Raw genomic sequence first — 16734 nt, 5'->3', positions numbered from 1 at the left:
AAATTTCAATGCTTTCCTGGTTTATTGGTGGCGCCGCCTTCGTATCCCCGACCAACAACCTATCCCATTGCCCAGCAACAAAACAGCATCCGAGTCAGTGTTACACAACAGGCAGCACGTTTTAAGGTCAGCTGGGAAATATCAAAGAGTAAACGTTGGTTGGTTTGGTTTTTTTTTTTCATTTATGACTTTGAACGAAAGACACATTAAAAATTAAATTTTATTAATTTTGGTTTGCATAAATTAGGGTCTTCAGTTTTAGCGTAATTATTATTATATGTATATGGTTTATAATGTATATTATTTAAGTTACCGCCCACACAAATGCATAATTACAATAATTATTGTTTAAATTTCTGCCCTTGTCAAAATGGGACAAATGTGGTGTGTGTGTGTCTGTGCTTGGAAAGAGATAGTCCCAGGCGATACTGAGGGTCCCCAGATGGGAGCCCTCTGGAAATGTTCGCACTGGCGTTCTGTCCGTCCGTCCACGAGGCAAATGTTTCATCTTCGTTCTCAAATATAATTATGTTTTAAATGTTTTTCTTGCTTTTCGGCATTTAACTAATTTATTATCAACACAAGTTGCCTGGATTTCAATTCAATTTCGCTTTATACGTAAATATATCTTGTGTATATCTTGCTTGAACGTATATAGCATTCGCATATCGTTCTGTTATATGCCAACATGAGACTATTTTAATAATTTTATCGGTTTGCTGTTTCGAGATTTATTAATTTGTTTTTGGGTTTCCTCTTTTTAAATATATATAAATATTTGATCTAGAGTTGCGGTTAGTAAACGCGTTAGTAGGTTCGTAAGAGTTGCTATGCTTCGATTGACTTGACTGGATTTTGCTTACGTTTAAAGTTATTATTATCAACATTTGTTTTCTGGAAATCGTTTAACTAGTTTTATGCTGGTTGGTATTGTTTAGGAGGATTCTGTTACATTTACTTTGCCGCTAGTACTGTTTATCTGTTTATCATCGTTTTTAATATTTGTTTATATTGTTTACGTTGCTGCTCAGTATAATTTATAATAAATACATAATAATAAATATACATGTAGATAATACGCTTAATAAATATATTTATACATATATTTGATTTCATTTAATATATATATATATAGTTGTTATGTATATAATTAACAAAAAAACAACACACATAAAAAGGAGCAAAAAGTAGGATACAAATTTCGCTTGTTTCATCCTTTCAATTTGAATTTGAATTTGAAATATTCTTTACATTGAACAACGAACATCAAGAACGGTATTCCGTAATGCATTTTAGAATAGAGTGTGGGGAGTATTGTTTTTGCACAAATATACGTAGGTAGAGTAGGTATAGGTATTTTGGGTATATAATAAATATATATGTGGGCGTATGATGAGGATACGTTGCGTTTAGCCTATAAGGGGATCTTGCATAGAGAGCGCATTGGCATAGGTAGGTTTAAATTACAACGATGAGACCGGATAAAAGTCGTAGGCTTGAGGAAAGAAAAAACTTAGGAAGTAAGACAAAAAAGGCGCGCTTCCATGGGTGTTCGAGAGTACGGGTTAATTTAGTTAATTAGCTAAAGTGTTTTGCTTGCTTTTGCCACCGGCCAACTGTTCTAATACGTGATCTATTGTGTGAAGTTAGCACTAAGAGTTCGCAATTGCAACGAACAACAACGCTGACGTTTGAGAATCAAAAGTGAAAACGCAAGGAAGTCGCATTGGGCGCGTAACATCTTGTAAATTTAGTTAGTTAATACGTACATTAATTTAACTCGTAATTAATTTGTTAATTATTGTGTTGCCAACTGGTATAATTTCGCACATAAAATTTAGTTAGCTTGCTTTATGGCCACCAATGAATTTAGCCTGCTGTGTGCTGCTAGCTAAGCCGTATCGTAATATCCGTAATCGTAGTAACCCGCTCATCTAATTCAACTATATATATATTTGCATGTGCTGCTGCTGCATCTGCATCTACTTCGGCTGCCCAATTTTGCGCCTCTGGGGGCGAAACCAACATTAAGGTTATTGTTCTCCAATCTGCGATCTACGTACGTCTTCAGCCAGTTTGATAGGATGGGATAGATTTATAGGATGGGAGTGCGGGATCAGGATCAATATCAGGAACAGCTTAATTGCCATTGGGCAGGGGCACCTGGACCTGGACGTAGGACTGCGGGAAGTAGCCAGTGCGGCCATTCACCGCGCCCTCAAACCAATTATCGTCCACGCGATTCAACAGGGTAATAATGTCGTTCTCCTTGAAGGCCAGCTCGCCAGGATTCTCCGGTTCGAAGTCATAGAGGGCTTGGCAGCAGGGCTGCTGCTGGCGCTGCGGCGTTATGGCCATCGACTTGGCGGGCGAGCGCATCGGCGAGGGCAACGGCGAGGCGCTCGAACTAATGTGAGACGGCGTGCCATCTTCGTTGAGGCCGCCGCCACCGCCGTCCAAGTTCAGATCGAGCAGCGTCTTGGGCACGAACTCGTTGCGTGGCCGGCTCTCCGCCTCGGAGCGCTTCTCCTGCAGTGTCTCCTGCAGGCCGCGTAGGACATCGGCGCACTGCGAATGAAAATCGTAGAGTGCCTCGGCAAAGGTGACCAGCTGGGAGACGTGCTCCGTATCGTTCTCGAGCAAATTGAACATGCCCACTTGGGCCAGCTGAAGTGATTCACCGAACTTGTCCTCAGCACCACGAATCTCATCGTCCTTGGCCTGCCGGCGACGCTTGCAGTCGAAGTCCAGCCGCCGGCCCTGCAGCTTCTTGCGATGATGCATTACCTCCTTGAGGTCTTTGGTCTGCATATGATGCAGTGGCTCCAAAAAGTTCTGCTTGATGTTGTCGTCCAGCGAATACTTGACGTCGGCCATCTGTTTCAGCGCTTCGCCGAATTCGACGAGCGCCTGCGCGAACACGCTGTTGTCCTCGCCGAGCTTCTTCCCATAAGTCAGCATGCATTCCGCAAGCAGGCCCTCCGGTTGCGGATACGTATTGGACTTGGCCTGTCCGGATAGCTTCGAAATGCCCTTGACCGCTGCCATTTTGGCCCGAGCTGTGGGATTCGGTTGCAGGAACTCCTTAGTCTTTAGCTGTAGCTCCTCGACCAATTCAACCGTAACGTCAGTTTTACGCTCCATCTCCATGAAGTCCATGTCCAGTTTGGTGCCCTCCGCACCGCCCATCTTCTCCGTCATGTACTGGTTGGCCTTGTTGATCTGCTTTTTGAGTCCGGCGAAAGCCATGGCTGATGTCTTCTTGTTTTTCCTCTGGTTAAAATGGAATTGGGGGGGTTCGACGCAGTTGCTGTGAACGGGTTGGTTGGGTTAGTCGAGACTCGATTTCGATTTCAATTTCAATGTCAATATCATCAAATCATCAATGAGCTGGCTGGATAGATGAGCGTTTCTATTTTTAAAACGTTTACGTTTGGAAGACTTACGCGGACTGCACTTGTCTCCTTCTCCGCTGGGGGTGCTACCTTTGGGGGGTTCTTTTTTCTTTTTCTCAATGGAGCCTGCAAATCGGAACCCAAATCGTAGAGAGCTCTATTCCGAGTTCGAGTTCGAGTTCTACTTTTCCTTGTGCTGCTGGCTGGCACTTTCACTCGCTTCGCTTGCTCTGCACGTTCTGCCCTCTTTTGCTCTGCTCGTAATCTTCGATTTTTTCCAGAACCTTGGGCTGCGTAATGTTTGAAGGACCGTGAGTCGTTACTACTACTACTAGTCGCGCGCAGGGGGCGGGGGCTCTGGGGTCGCGTTTTCCTCTCGGCTGCCAAAAATCAATATCTTGGCTGTGTACAACAATTTTCAACGGCGGTTTCCTCGATAGTATCGGTGTTGTTCAAAGAATCATGCAGTGTGACTGTTTCACTATACACTTAAAAATACCATACCAACCATACCAAATAACAGAAATCCAATCCCACCTCTAGGAATATGTTAATTGTTTAATGTATTACTGTTGATATACCTTTTAGCTGTGTTTCATGTATTTTCTTAACGTAAAAAAAATTTATTTAATTACCATCAACAGTGAGGTGATTTAAACATTGAAAATATTTATGTGTTAAATATTTTTTTTTACTAATATTTTGAAATTAAGGCGGTAAATATAACAGACTGTTAACTAGACAGTTTATTATACCAATGCTATCGAATTATGAAATTCTGTTATGACAGGACTGATAACAGCAATCAAACAGTTTGGCGCCAATCTTAACATACCGATATTTAAATATTATATATCTTACAGACTTACCTCGCCTCTTTGTTTTTTGAAAAATGTAATAATTTTATTTGTAGTTTCTTATTCAGTATTGTATTATCGAAACTCAGAACCTACGTTAAACCAGTCTGCTATGACTAACACTAAACATTTTTAGATAACAAGCTAATAACTCAGAATGATTTACAAATTGTTATTCAATTTTGAGAAAAATATGCACAGCAAAACAATCAATTTAATCTTGCCAATGTGAGCTAAACATTTTAAAGCGGAAAGGTCTTGATTATCGTTTTGGCACTGTAAAAACCGGTGACGTCGTCGCATGAAGTAGCAACTTTCCAACATTCCTGCACAAAAGTTTTGCTTTATCTACGTAGATAACCCCCGAAGGGGACTTAACACCGCCTACTGCCTAACAAACAATGAACATGTAAATCAGTTCAATCGCAGTAGCTAGATATAGTTGAGATATAAAAAAGATAAGATCTTCTCGGTGTGTTTTTAATGGCGTATAAAAGCCCAGAACCGCAGTGGTTTTGGCAATTAGTATCAACGAAACCATAACGACTGAGAACCAACCGAACTCAGAGCAAAAAAACAAAATGAAATTCGCAATTTTTCTACTAGTGGCCAGCATTGCTTGCATCAGCGCCCAGGTGAGGAGATATACCCTGCCCCGCATTAAGAGGATTATTGTATAACAGGATTTTCATAATTTTCTCTAAAGGCCCCTGGAGCTCCCGCTGGCAATCCCCTTGCCGGAAATCCCTTTGCTGCTGCCAATCCCTATGCGGCTGCCTTTAATCCCTTCCTGAACGGACTTTTTGGTGGTGCCGGCACAGGACCTGCTGCTGGAGTTGCTGGTCCGGTTGCTCCATCTGTACCCTTTGGAGGCATATCGATTTCTTCCTTCTTTCAGACTATAGTCCTGCAACGTGAGGCCGAGCGTCTGCTGTCCCAACCCAATTTTCCCACTGATCTGTCGGAACGTGTCCTAGAAGTGGTGGCAAATTCCGAGGAGTCGATCAATGGTTGCAGCAATGTCACCCTTCCCTGGCTGCAGATCCGTTGTGCGAAGCCCCTTCTGACCACCGCCAAGAACCAGCTCAAGGTCATTGATGATGAGTGGCAGGCGCGTTTGGCTGCCGCCACCACCGCAAGCCCTGCTGGAGCAGTTTCTGCCTAGGATTCATGTCTTGCCTTCCTGCTGTCTTCCTTAATATCCAATATTCCTTAGCTTAGCAATCGACCAACATAGATGCAATAAAATTTAAATAAGCTTAATGCAGGAATTCCTTTTTGGTTCTTCTTAGAGGCAAAACGGGCAGGGTGGCCAAGAGTCCTGACCTAGGACATGCTTTGATGTGGCCGGTCGAGCTTTGCATTCCGCTGCTTTATTAAATTTCCCATCGGGAATTACAAATTTCGGCGTTGCCTTCTTGACGCTTTTCGGGGCGCAAATACTTGGCTGCTCACGTCACCATCAGGAAAATCCTAGTTCAGCCAGTTCGACCTCGACAAAAAGGATGCTTACGCTTTGGGCAATCAGTGATGACATTACTTAGACCTTAAACATAAGACCTAGAAACAATTTGAACTCGAAATAAATAAAAAATGAGTGAATAAAAGTTATTCAAAAAATAATTAAAGAAATAGATATAAATATTTTAAAATATATGACTTGGAATTTATCCTGGTCCTCTTTTCGCCAGATTTACAAATTATAATAAGATCTAAAATGATATTTCTTTTTTAAAATAAAGTATTTAATCTTAGTTCCATATTTATATACATATACGAGTTTCAAATTGGTTAAATCGACATCACTGCGACGTAGACTTGAGTCGGTCTGGTCCATCGCTGGAACTTGACGCATTTTGGCCAAATATTTGAACTACGTTCCTCTGCTTTAGCTGTTATGCTTTGTTCCCCTGTTCCCTCCGGCTCCTGGCCCTCTTTTTTTGAGGGGTTATGACAGCCCTTTTATGCATTTATCAATTGACGCTGCCAAATTGTTTCCAGTGCATGATTTGGTTCTCAATTGGCCCTTCGCTAAGGGTCGGGAGTTCAGTTCGCTTGAGTTGCGTTCAGTTGCAGCGGCAATGTTGATTTATGTGCCAATGCAGGCCCAATTATCCAATGTCCTCACCCAAATTGCCGGCCGTCCTGCCCTTTTGATTCCATTGGATTCGATCGGATTCGCTTCGATTTGATATGGCATTTGCATTTGAATTCGAATTCCAAGCCCAGGACCTGTGGTTATTAAATGGCTTAGCCTAACGAGCCAAGGACTGGCCACAAATGACCAACTGGCTGGCTGGTCGGATGATGATGGATAAGCCACGAACAAAGCCTGAATGGATGAGTTTGAATTCAAATTCAAATATGTAATTAAATGTAAATTTCAAACATACACAACACCCTCCTACAGGATGGCAGTGGATGGTTGATGGGGGAGTGCAAAGTTTGAGCCACTTAATTGAAATATTTCAAGATTGAAACTTGAGTTGGCCGTTGTCATTACAACAACGAGAGAGCAGCCGCCGACGCCACCGCAGAAACTTTGAAAAGTTTCGTGTAGTGTTAGCCGCGAACTCCTCGACCAACCCTCCAAACTAAACCCCAAACTGAACCACCCTTAAGCTCCTTTTTTGGTAATGCAAAAGTTGTGGCATTTGAAATTCACGCAGCAGCAAAAAATGGTAATTCCATGCACAGAATGAAATCCAGCCGCATTCGGGCTGCCCAACTAAATGTATATATATGACGAAATTGGTTAGAGAAAAAAAAAAACAAAGTGCGACAAACGCTCCCCTTTTCGAAAGTGCATGTATGTAAATTTGTTTTGGGTTTGCGGTTTTTGTTTTGATGCAAAAGTTGTGTGCTCCCAAAGTAGGCAACAAAATTTCTGCGGCTTTGGCCTGTGTCAAAGTTCGTTAGTTCGTTTGTTGGCCACCGATATTGTGGGTCACAAAAATTAGTGAAATGGTAAATCCGTTCTCGAGCAAAGTCTAAATCGAATAATGAATGAATCACTCATTTATTGGATGGTGTTTATTTGCTGTTTGTTTTTAGCACTTGCTACTGTTATTTGATCTCTAAGTGCCACTTCCGCTGGCTGCTGATAAAATTAAGCCATGAAATATAGGGTTATAGACCCAGCATAAAACATAATGGGGTTGAGGTTATCGTGTTGTGTTACACTTAGATAGATAGAGAGATAAACGAGATAAACTCTATCAAAGCGCAAACAGAAGATAAAGCTGGATGTTTTAAGATTCTTACGAACTGGGCCTCAGTTGGTCACTGAAAGCTTCCAGAAAATGTCGAGTTTATCACTGATTGCCTTGTGTGTCTTAGTTGTTTTGGTAACTTAATATAGCAATTGAATATAATAAAAAATGCTATTAAAATTAAATATAATTTCCCTTCAGACCGGAAAATCGATTGGACAAAATGCTGGCATAGAGGATTCATTGGCTTGGACCGATGCACAATTCAAGATTGCTGAATCTGTTGTCATGAAAAAGCTACCAAATACTGCTGATGCTTTGGATGATGCCAGAGATCAACTAGATACCTTAAAAATGGCTCTATCCCATTGTGACAATGAGCTAAGATCTAGTAGAAAGGTCGATGTTCATAGGATTTGTGTGAAAGTCGTGTTTGGTGCCTTTTATGTTTCTTTGGATAGCTTGGCTGACGAGACCTGGGCACACTATGGAGCCACCTCTGGAGCATCGCGTGTTGGCTTGTTTTGACAAATTGGAAATATGCAGTTCTTAATTAAAAAACAAAAGTTGTAAAATCTCATTTCCATTTTTTTCAAGTGTTAACTATTAAGTTATGTTGTATATTTTTGGTTTGGTTTTTTTGTTTCAGAATTTCTCTGAATTGTAAGATTATATTTGTATGTTTTTGAACTTTGAATCAGTTCAAAAACATTTTTTTTCAGCAATTGATTGATTGAAATAAAAGTTAGAAATAGCTATATGGGAAGAAATTTTTCAAAATTGATTTTTAAACATTTAGTGTACAATGAGTTGGCTGTCAACATCTTTTGGATTTATTTTGCTAATATTTTTTCTCACGATATGGGCAGCACCAAGTCCTCAATGGGGAGAAATAACGAAAATAGTTGCTGAGAATATGAACTTTACGGATGTAAATATAATCTACATAGCTTCCGAAGAAGCTGGATCAGTGGATAAGGCGATAAACGATTTCTTTAGAAAAGCTTCGATAAGTAGCTCAAAGGTAACGTCTCGAAGTGTTGTTAAGAATGCATACAAGGAGACAGTGGTTTGCATTCAGGAATTCTTCCGTGAGGAACAGAAGGAGCTATTTATGGATTGCATTCATCATGCAATCGATGTTAGCTTGGCTAGACTGAGAGCCCTGAAAGAAATTCAGGATAGGCAGACTGCTAGCGGAGCAAGTAGACTTAAAATCTGGCACTGATGATAATGGAGCTCTTGCCCGATCTCTGGCAGGCGTCAAGTTTGCTTTCTTTGTGCCGTCTGCCCTCCGTTGTACTTTAATTAGACAGTCAACTCGAGACCCAACAGTGCAGTTTCGCATCTCATTCTGGGTATCCTGTGTTGGTTGAAATTTTGGGGTGTTGGGTGTGCTTGGGGGGAGCTAGGATGCCAGTCTAGTGCTCATTAGGCAAATGTGTGGTGGGAGGATGGCTGCTGTTTCGTAATTATAATCATTAGACGCGAGACAAAACCCTCACAAAGCAAATAGCGACATTAGCTGCGTGGAAATGTGTGTCAATGAAGATGAATCTGCCAGAGTTGGGCCCTGCTGAGTCCCCAGTTCTGGGATCTGCCATTCAGGATTTCGCGACATTTTGGAACCCTCCTTGGCATAGATTCGGGGAAATAATGAGAATGCAAGTAGCAAAATGGATGCAAATTTCCATTCAGATGTTCAATTAGTTCCTTGGATTTAATTGCATTCTTAAAGGCCAAGGATGACAATCAGCATAAAGGGATGGATTTCTTGAACTAGTTGTATAATCTGCCTTGTAATATAGGCAAAATAGAAAATAGAAAACAAAATTTAATCGTTTTTTTGATATACTAACAAACCCAAAAAAAAAACCTTACTTTCCACAAGTTACGATTCATAAATAACTCTTTTTTTTTTGTTATGCTTAAGTTTATTCATTTTTTTTTTACATTTTTGTATCACTTTATGACGTTGCATATCACTTTTTTTTTACATTTTTGTGCCTTTTTTAGGCAATTGCTAGTGTGTCTGTCGGATTAAGCTTTTGAATCCGCCTCCGATGTGGTTTCTGTATCGGAAGCAGGTGCATCTGGTTTTGGCTCATCCGTGTTACCAAACACACACATAGGACACTGCAGGGTAAAATAGAAACAGTTAAAGAATATGAAAAATATCTGAATGGGTTTAATGGTATCACCTTTTCCTTGAGCACCAAGCGGTACTTGGGATGACTTTGGGGGTGATACAAAATTATATGAGACTCACATATTTCAATCCAAAATATATTTAAATATATTTATATAAGTATCTTCACTCACCTTATACCATACACTATTGGATTGTAGACAGCGCTTGTCTTAGCAAAGGCCGCTCCCCAAATGGTTGTCAATGGGGTTAACCCTTCTATTTTAAAAGACCGAAGTAGCAGATGACAAGGTAAGGGGTCCAGGCCATAAACCACAGAGATATAGTGGTTAAAGCCACCTTAGCCAGCTTTCCTTCGGCACTCTTGTCGCAGTCCTCGGAGCTTCGTAGTGATTTGACATTCATCTTCTTGGCCTGTTCACGCATCGCTTTCTCATGGGCTGCAACGGCCGCAATGATAAACCAGTAGGAGTAGCAGATGAGGAACAAAGGAGTGTAGTAAACAAATAGGGAATAGGTAATGAGGTAAGATCTTGGATTCCATAGGCGCGTCATATAGTCGATGCTGCAGGCAGTCAGATTACCCTCCGGCACATAGCTGCTCCACCCAATTAAAGGCATTACGGTCCAGAAAACAGCCATTAGCCATATAAAGAGTATCTTCATTATGGACGTCTTGATGGTCATCGGTGTGCCATTTATCCCCTTTACAATCACATTATACCGATCGAAGGCGATCATGCACATGGACCAGATGGAAACACAACCAAAAAGCGATCCGCACCCCGCATAGATATCGCACCACAGTGGTCCTAGAACCCAAGTCTCGTAGTAGAAGTTGATAATCATCACCGGCGACTGGGAGGCCATCATGCAGAAATCGGAGAAGGCCAGATTGAGAACGAGTAAATTTGCCGGCGTGCGCAGCGACTTCGTTCCACCAAAGATGTAAACCACCACTCCATTGCCACAGCACGAGATGATTAGTATGGCCAGGGTGAACACTCCCAGGATCTTGCTCATCATGGGGTCCATCGGGGCAAAGCGGCTCCAGTAGGGGTTTACCAGGTGCGCCATGTCGGGCAGCACCTATGAGGAGTTCGAGGATTTACCATAAGCAGAAATCAAAGAATATTTAGGTGGATGGTTTTATTTTAATTTCAACGTAAAATATATTATAATTGAGAAAAAATTATTAATATTAGCTTTGCCTCATGAGAGTTTGATGAATATTTTTTCTAGCTTTTTACAAAACTCAAGTCACTCTTCATCAGTAGGACCTCTCCCCCTTTAACTCACATTGTCCAGCACGGAACCATTACCGCTCGACTGGGCCTGAAACGTGGGCCCGGAAAGGGCCAAGGCCAATGGCGTCTCTGGAGAATGAGTGCGCTCCATGCTCAGCTACCCGCAACCCCTTCGACCAAACGAATGCTCATCGAACTAGATCTGAGCCAAGAGGCCGAATTTTCAGACCTTTATAGATGGTTTCTAAGCCAATTAGCCGCTCATCACGAAAAAGGTAGGAAAAGCTAATAGACAGTGGACAGGTGCCAGATAAAAGTCAGTTTAATTTTTGCCACCGACAAACATTTTCATACGCAACATAGTTATTGGGCAAGATTTAAACGTGTTTATGATTTGGTTACAGTTCGGAACCCTCAAGCTTAAAGAGCTGCCAGAAATTTTTGTCCACACTTCTGGCATAATTTTCGTTGTGGGCCCTGCGTGCAGTGGTTCATCGATGCATTCGTGCAGGATGGGTCGGTCGCCGAGGTCAGTCCGCCAGAGGATCTGATATCCATGGGCAGAAGAAACATACCGCTGTGCTTGCTATTTTCCTCTATTGGAGAGTAATCCTTTTCAGCTCCACCCAGCGATTCCTTCTCTTTGTTGGCGTAGTAGAAGTCTTCATCCTCAGTGCTGGGCAATTCATATTTCACAATGTCCACCTTTTGGCTGAGGATGAGGTGCTTGCAGCACTCCTTTATACGGTAATAGGCCGACCGGAAATTCTTAAGCTTCTGAGTCTAAATAAGGGTTAAGAATTGGTTTGAAATTTGTAGGACTATGTTCTGACTTACCGGTGACAGGCTGTCTATATAAGATGGTAGACCATTTTTGCCAAACGAACTCAGAAGTAGAACTTCACAGTCCCCACCACGGTTCTCCCTGTCCCAGAATAAAAGTTCTCTATAGACAGCCTCATCCATGGCAACAATGTAATCAAAGTACCGAAAATCATTCGCAGTGAACTGTGAAAAAATCAATATATTGAGTAAATTGATAAATTACTTAAATATCAGCTGACCTGTCGACAAAAGTGATCGGATCGCAGTCCGTGTTCGCGTAGTATTTGCAGACACCGTTTGTGTGGCCTGCGTCCAATGTTCCATGTCCTCAGCCCGGCACTATCCACCTCCCAATAGAGGCTCGTCTTGACCATTAGATTCTGCATAATCACCTCGGCCATGGGAGAACTGCATGAGTTGCCTGCGGGTCCCATATATTTCCATGGAGGTATTCTAATAACTTAAAAGCAAATTATGAGTTCTTACCCATGCACACGAACAGCAACTTCTTGAACACCATTTTCGCTTTTTATTTAGTTTAGCTTTTCTACTTTCAACAATAATTTAAACAATTTTTTCTAGTTTCTTTTCCAGACTAGGGTTATACTTAACTGAGTCCTAAAATTGCCACAACTACATGTCGGGGTTCCGAAATGACACAGCTTACTTGGTAGTTGACTTGTCATCGTAGATGGCATGCTCCGTTTAACCCAAGGGAACTCAGAATTTAAGGTGCAGTAAATGACCACTTCCTAAGATTATGATCCCTACTAATGCACTTTTTTACAACAACTTGCAGACCTTCCACCAGATTCAAGTCCTTGGCTAGGACAATGGAGCTTTTTGTGCTTGTGTGCCACGCCCACAATGCCATTATTCTGCCAAAAGGGGGCAGTCGGCAAGATAGTGTCACGTGGCTGTCAGGTGTTGGCCACGTAGACTCTTGTCGCGAGCTGCATTCGAAATTAGTCAACAAGTTCAGCGAACTTTCAGGTGTTAAGAGGAATTGGATGAGGACAGAGCCAATCCCACCCACATATGTTAAATGGCTTGTGAACATGAATACAGAAGGGAAATCAACTTTAGGGTTTCTTTTAATAATAGATCTTGGTGCGATTTCAAATTTCTAGAGATTGCATATTAATGTATTACTCCTTTAAATGGTTTTTAGTTACTTAAAATCTATCAAAACCAGCGCTTGATTAAAGATTTAAGAAGATATCTTTAACTCACCTCTAGATTTTAGTCTGAATTGTTTTTTCGGTGTAATAATGATTGGTGCAATCCCTCTTTATGCTGATGTCATGTCATGAAGGCTCTTGCCGCACAATGCAGCTGGAATTCATTTTATTTCAGTCTCAATTAAACGAGTTCTGTCTGAACGGATCAATTTTAAACATTTCAGAGCAGAGGGCATCCGTTTCTCTTTTTTTATTTCGATTTACCTTATCCCTTAACTGAAGGGGCGAGTTGGCTTGTAACTTGGCCATTGGCAATATCCAATTGGAATTGCATTGAACGACTAAATTGAAAATGCAGCTGAAAAAGCATATTTCACTTATCACTTTTCACACAAAACACACAAGCAAAGGCCAAAACAAAGAGCTATGGCCAAAGGGGCTGGGAGTGGTGAGAGGAAGGAGGGTTGGCAGGAAAAGCGGGCCAAATGAAATTGTAAGCGCAAAAGTAAAACACAACAGCAACATGCAGCAGTTGCAGGAGGAACAACAGCAACAAGTCAGTCAGTCACCGGGTGAGTGGGAAATAATATGTGCTCGCATGTAGTGGGTGGTGGCTGTTGGCTGGTGAAAAGCGGGTTAGATGCCGGACGGAAGTGTGGCTCTGGCAGTGCATTGTTGTTTTAATTAAAAACAAACCTCCCGAGCTGCTGGCCCGACAAAAACAGAAGCAGGCAAAAAGTAAAACCAAAGTGAGCAACCTGAGAGGACAAAACGAAGGCGGGCGAGAAAGTGTTGAATATTTAGAGCAAAGCTGGGTAAAAAAACCAAAAAAACAAAAAAACAGATGTGGGAAAATCCTAGAAAAATGTAGCACGAAAATCGCTCACAGAAAGAAAGAAAACCCCAAAGGGAAGGGCAGGCAACCTAACAAACAAACAAACACAAGCGGAAATGTTGCGACTATCTGCTTGCTCATACATATGTAAGTGTTGCCGCTTACGTGTTTTGCTGCATTGGCTAATGGCAACCGTAATGCTGTGGCATTTCCTAAATTAAAGGATGAGACGCCAGAAGCCGCACCTAATGGCAATTTAAATGAAGTAGCCAAGCTGAAAATACAAAAAATTACATTCTAAAGACCTGGTCAACAAAATAAAGCTAAGGCCTGACCTGGCTGGCAAATGCTTTTTGTTGACCACAAATGCAATTTACAGCACAACAATCGGCGGTGAACGCAGCAGCTCCAGAAGAAACTAATAAAACACACAACTTTGTTGCCGGCCAGTGAGTAGGTGCAACAGCAACAGCAGCAACAACAATGCTGCAACAAGAGGTGCAACAACAGCAAAAACACAACACAACATCAACAGCATCCTCATAGTTTTGGCCACAAAAGCACATACAATTAGACATAGAGCCCGTGCCTCGGCAGGTGTGTTAAGTGAGGTTTGGTGGGAGGTTGGGTTTGAAAAAGCTGGGTGGGTCGGAAAAATGCAACTTTACCCCGCTGTGTTTGTGGCCATTTCCCGCTGATTGAGGTTCAGCGTACATATATGTATTTCCGGGTTTGCTTTTTAAAATTAAATTTGCCGTGAGCATATGTATATATGTATACAAGAGAAAGTCCTGTTGCTCCTTGCTGCTATGCGGCGCCAGAGGTCTTTTTGCGTTGCTAAATAAACGCCACTACAACCACTTTATATGGGGTTCTGCTGTGCGTTCAGGTGTGAAAATTAAATTAAAATGCCAGTCGAAAAAGGGGCGTGGCAGTGTGTTAGCTAATTCCATATGTGCATGCGGGCGCAGGATAAATATTTATTGTTGCCGCAACCCAACGAGCTTTCTGGAAATATAACAATTATTATTTCATTAGTCTGGAAATTAATTGCTGAGATTAAACACTATCATTCGTCTTAAGATTGCATGCACTTAGGAAAAAGGTTGCGTTTAATGGAAGTTGTAGAAGATTAATAAAGGATTTCAACTAGGTATCGATGGCTTCTTGAAAGTTTAAAGATGAAACTCAATGATTTATTATAAAATACTAAAGACGTATTTAGCTTTTTATAAGTTTCTTGCATAAATCAAGAATGTTTTAAATAGATTTGAATTCCTGAAATTTATAAATTATTGCCTGCAATTTGCTTGAATTGCATAAATATAAAATGTTATTCGAATAATAAATATTGTCAGGAAAAACACGCAGAACTTAATACATATTTTCGCCTTCACGGAGTATCTTATCTCTTCAACGTTTTTAAACAGATAAATAACAATAATATTGAATTGCCCTCTTTTGGGATGAAAAATGTCTGGGGAAGAACATTAACAAATGATGCAGTCAGGCAACGGAAACTGACCCCAGATAGGCGGCGGATAGGAGAAAACCCAAACAAACCGTGGTCTCATTAAAACAGCCCAGGGCAAATATGGTCGAGCGTCTTGGCAATTTCCTCAACCTTTAAATCGACCTCATCAATAGCAGCAACGGCGGCAGCCAGTTGAAAAGTCGTCTGGCCGAGATTTTTTGTAGCCGATAATGCGGCACGTAGCGGCAATTCAGCAAATGATGCAGGAGATGGCAACTGAAATGGGAATGGGGCACGTTCGTTCCGGGGCCCAAGTCAATCGTCTGGAGCAGCGACGTCTTCATGTTGGGGCCAAGCTCGTAAGTCATTTACCATTTTCGTTTTGAGGTATTTAATGAGCCAAAAACTTTTGGCCGCACACATAAATTAAAAGTTGACTGGCAAAAAACCTGAGCCCTGATGCCTCCCAACGGCATCGGGATCGAGCTGCACGGGGTCAGGGTCAGGTGTCCGTCGTCTGACCAGCAATATGGCTCTATTAGCATGCCCATTAAAATTAGACAAATGGTTGCCATTGCCGTTTGCCGTTTCGCATATCCGCAACTTTTGCCCAGTCCGCAGATTTATGGCTATATGACCGTTGGTCGGCGGTGTTGGATGGATTTTGGCCAGGAATGGCCACGATTTTGGCCTGCCTTTCGCCGCAATCACATACGCCACTTGAGAGAAAAGCGCTCTGCTGCCGTTGGTTATGATAAATGATTTTGTTGCCCATCAACCAAAATGCAAGTGTGTGCCAGCGACTGAGTGTGTGTGTGTGTGAAGGTCGTTCAAAGTCATCTATAGGGTAATTGGAAAGTGTAAGTCACAAAAATATGTACCCCAAACTGTTAAATGATTTTAATATTTAAAACTAAAAATATTACACTTTAAATGTATTTTATTTTGTTTTTTGAGAGGTACTTTAACATAGTTCAGTGGTAAATAGAAATGGAAATATTTACCTTAAAAATATATAAATTAATAAGAAGAAATTTTAGGAAACAATTTGTTATAATAATGTGAAGAAGTCATCTTGTCATTTCTGAACGATTTCTTTCTTTAAAATTTTGACAAACCACTTTAAGAAGCCAACACTTTCTCCATTTGAGCTGGCCGAATGGAATGAGATTTTCCGCCTTGATTCCCTTTGCTAGGGGCAAGGTCTTTGTGTGTTTGTGTGTGTCTAAGCCGCTTCCACTTGGCATTTTCTTCTGTGCCTGGTCGAAAGACCCTGGCAAATTTAACCCTTCACTTCATTAAACGTACTTGCCGATACCCCAAGGGCACACAAATCACTTTGGCCGCAGATACAAAGGCTGGCTAGGATTGGATTGGGTGTGGCTATAGAAATTCGACATATAGCCAAACAAAAGCCTAATCGTGCAGCTGCCACTGCTTTTCCACCGCCCCAATAGCCACACCCACAATGGCTGCAGAAGGAGGAGAACTGGTAAAGCTACCGCCTTTTGGTTGTAATCCATCAACCTGTTTCGGTTTTGATTCGGGCCACTGTCACA

The 16734-nt window shown here is 41.6% G+C and overlaps 6 protein-coding genes across 7 annotated transcripts; 3 read left to right on the top strand and 3 right to left on the bottom strand.

Annotated features, from left to right (window-relative positions):
• Nucleotides 1–1089: 1089 nt before the first annotated feature.
• On the bottom strand, nt 1090–3845 carry LOC108117262 (endophilin-A). Of its 2 annotated transcripts, XR_001772879.2 has the most exons (3): nt 3447–3845; nt 2064–3310; nt 1090–2009 (listed from the first exon to the last, which is right to left on the bottom strand). XR_001772879.2 is itself a non-coding variant. In XM_017229615.2 (2 exons), exon 2 carries the CDS (start codon nt 3247–3249, stop codon nt 2140–2142), a length of 1110 nt encoding a protein of 369 aa, XP_017085104.1. In that variant the 5' UTR covers nt 3250–3310; nt 3447–3845; the 3' UTR covers nt 1090–2139. The 2 variants fall into 2 exon arrangements, 1 of the variants encoding a protein (XP_017085104.1); XM_017229615.2 differs by having other exon boundaries at nt 1090–3310.
• Nucleotides 3846–4763: 918 nt separating this feature from the next.
• LOC108117065 lies at nt 4764–5523 on the top strand. Its single transcript, XM_017229237.2, has 2 exons — nt 4764–4887; nt 4959–5523. The coding sequence occupies exons 1-2, from the start codon at nt 4834–4836 to the stop codon at nt 5415–5417; spliced, it is 513 nt and encodes a 170-aa protein (XP_017084726.2). The 5' UTR covers nt 4764–4833; the 3' UTR covers nt 5418–5523.
• A 2004-nt stretch (nt 5524–7527) lies between these two features.
• Nucleotides 7528–8222, top strand: LOC108117191. The gene is made up of 2 exons (XM_017229492.2): nt 7528–7599; nt 7666–8222. Exons 1-2 carry the CDS (start codon nt 7555–7557, stop codon nt 7990–7992), a joined length of 372 nt encoding a protein of 123 aa, XP_017084981.2. The 5' UTR covers nt 7528–7554; the 3' UTR covers nt 7993–8222.
• A 36-nt stretch (nt 8223–8258) lies between these two features.
• Nucleotides 8259–8796, top strand: LOC108117192. Its single transcript, XM_017229493.2, has one exon. It carries the CDS (start codon nt 8270–8272, stop codon nt 8690–8692), a length of 423 nt encoding a protein of 140 aa, XP_017084982.2. The 5' UTR covers nt 8259–8269; the 3' UTR covers nt 8693–8796.
• A 600-nt stretch (nt 8797–9396) lies between these two features.
• LOC108117189 (opsin Rh2) lies at nt 9397–11045 on the bottom strand. The gene is given in 5 exon segments (XM_017229490.2): nt 9397–9600; nt 9666–9699; nt 9787–9883; nt 9886–10702; nt 10913–11045. Coding segments are annotated over 5 exon segments (1143 nt in total). The 5' UTR covers nt 11012–11045; the 3' UTR covers nt 9397–9504.
• Nucleotides 11046–11164: 119 nt separating this feature from the next.
• Nucleotides 11165–12343, bottom strand: LOC108117190 (low molecular weight phosphotyrosine protein phosphatase). The gene is made up of 4 exons (XM_017229491.2): nt 12172–12343; nt 11925–12106; nt 11698–11868; nt 11165–11643 (listed from the first exon to the last, which is right to left on the bottom strand). Exons 1-4 carry the CDS (start codon nt 12203–12205, stop codon nt 11281–11283), a joined length of 750 nt encoding a protein of 249 aa, XP_017084980.2. The 5' UTR covers nt 12206–12343; the 3' UTR covers nt 11165–11280.
• Nucleotides 12344–16734: the final 4391 nt, after the last annotated feature.

The sequence above is a fragment of the Drosophila eugracilis genome, unplaced genomic scaffold (genome assembly GCF_018153835.1).
Source record: "Drosophila eugracilis isolate 14026-0451.02 unplaced genomic scaffold, ASM1815383v1 contig_440, whole genome shotgun sequence".
Lineage (NCBI taxonomy): Eukaryota > Metazoa > Arthropoda > Insecta > Diptera > Drosophilidae > Drosophila > Drosophila eugracilis.
The sequence above is the reverse complement of the archived record's forward strand: the minus strand, read 5'-3'. Positions and strand labels throughout refer to the sequence as shown.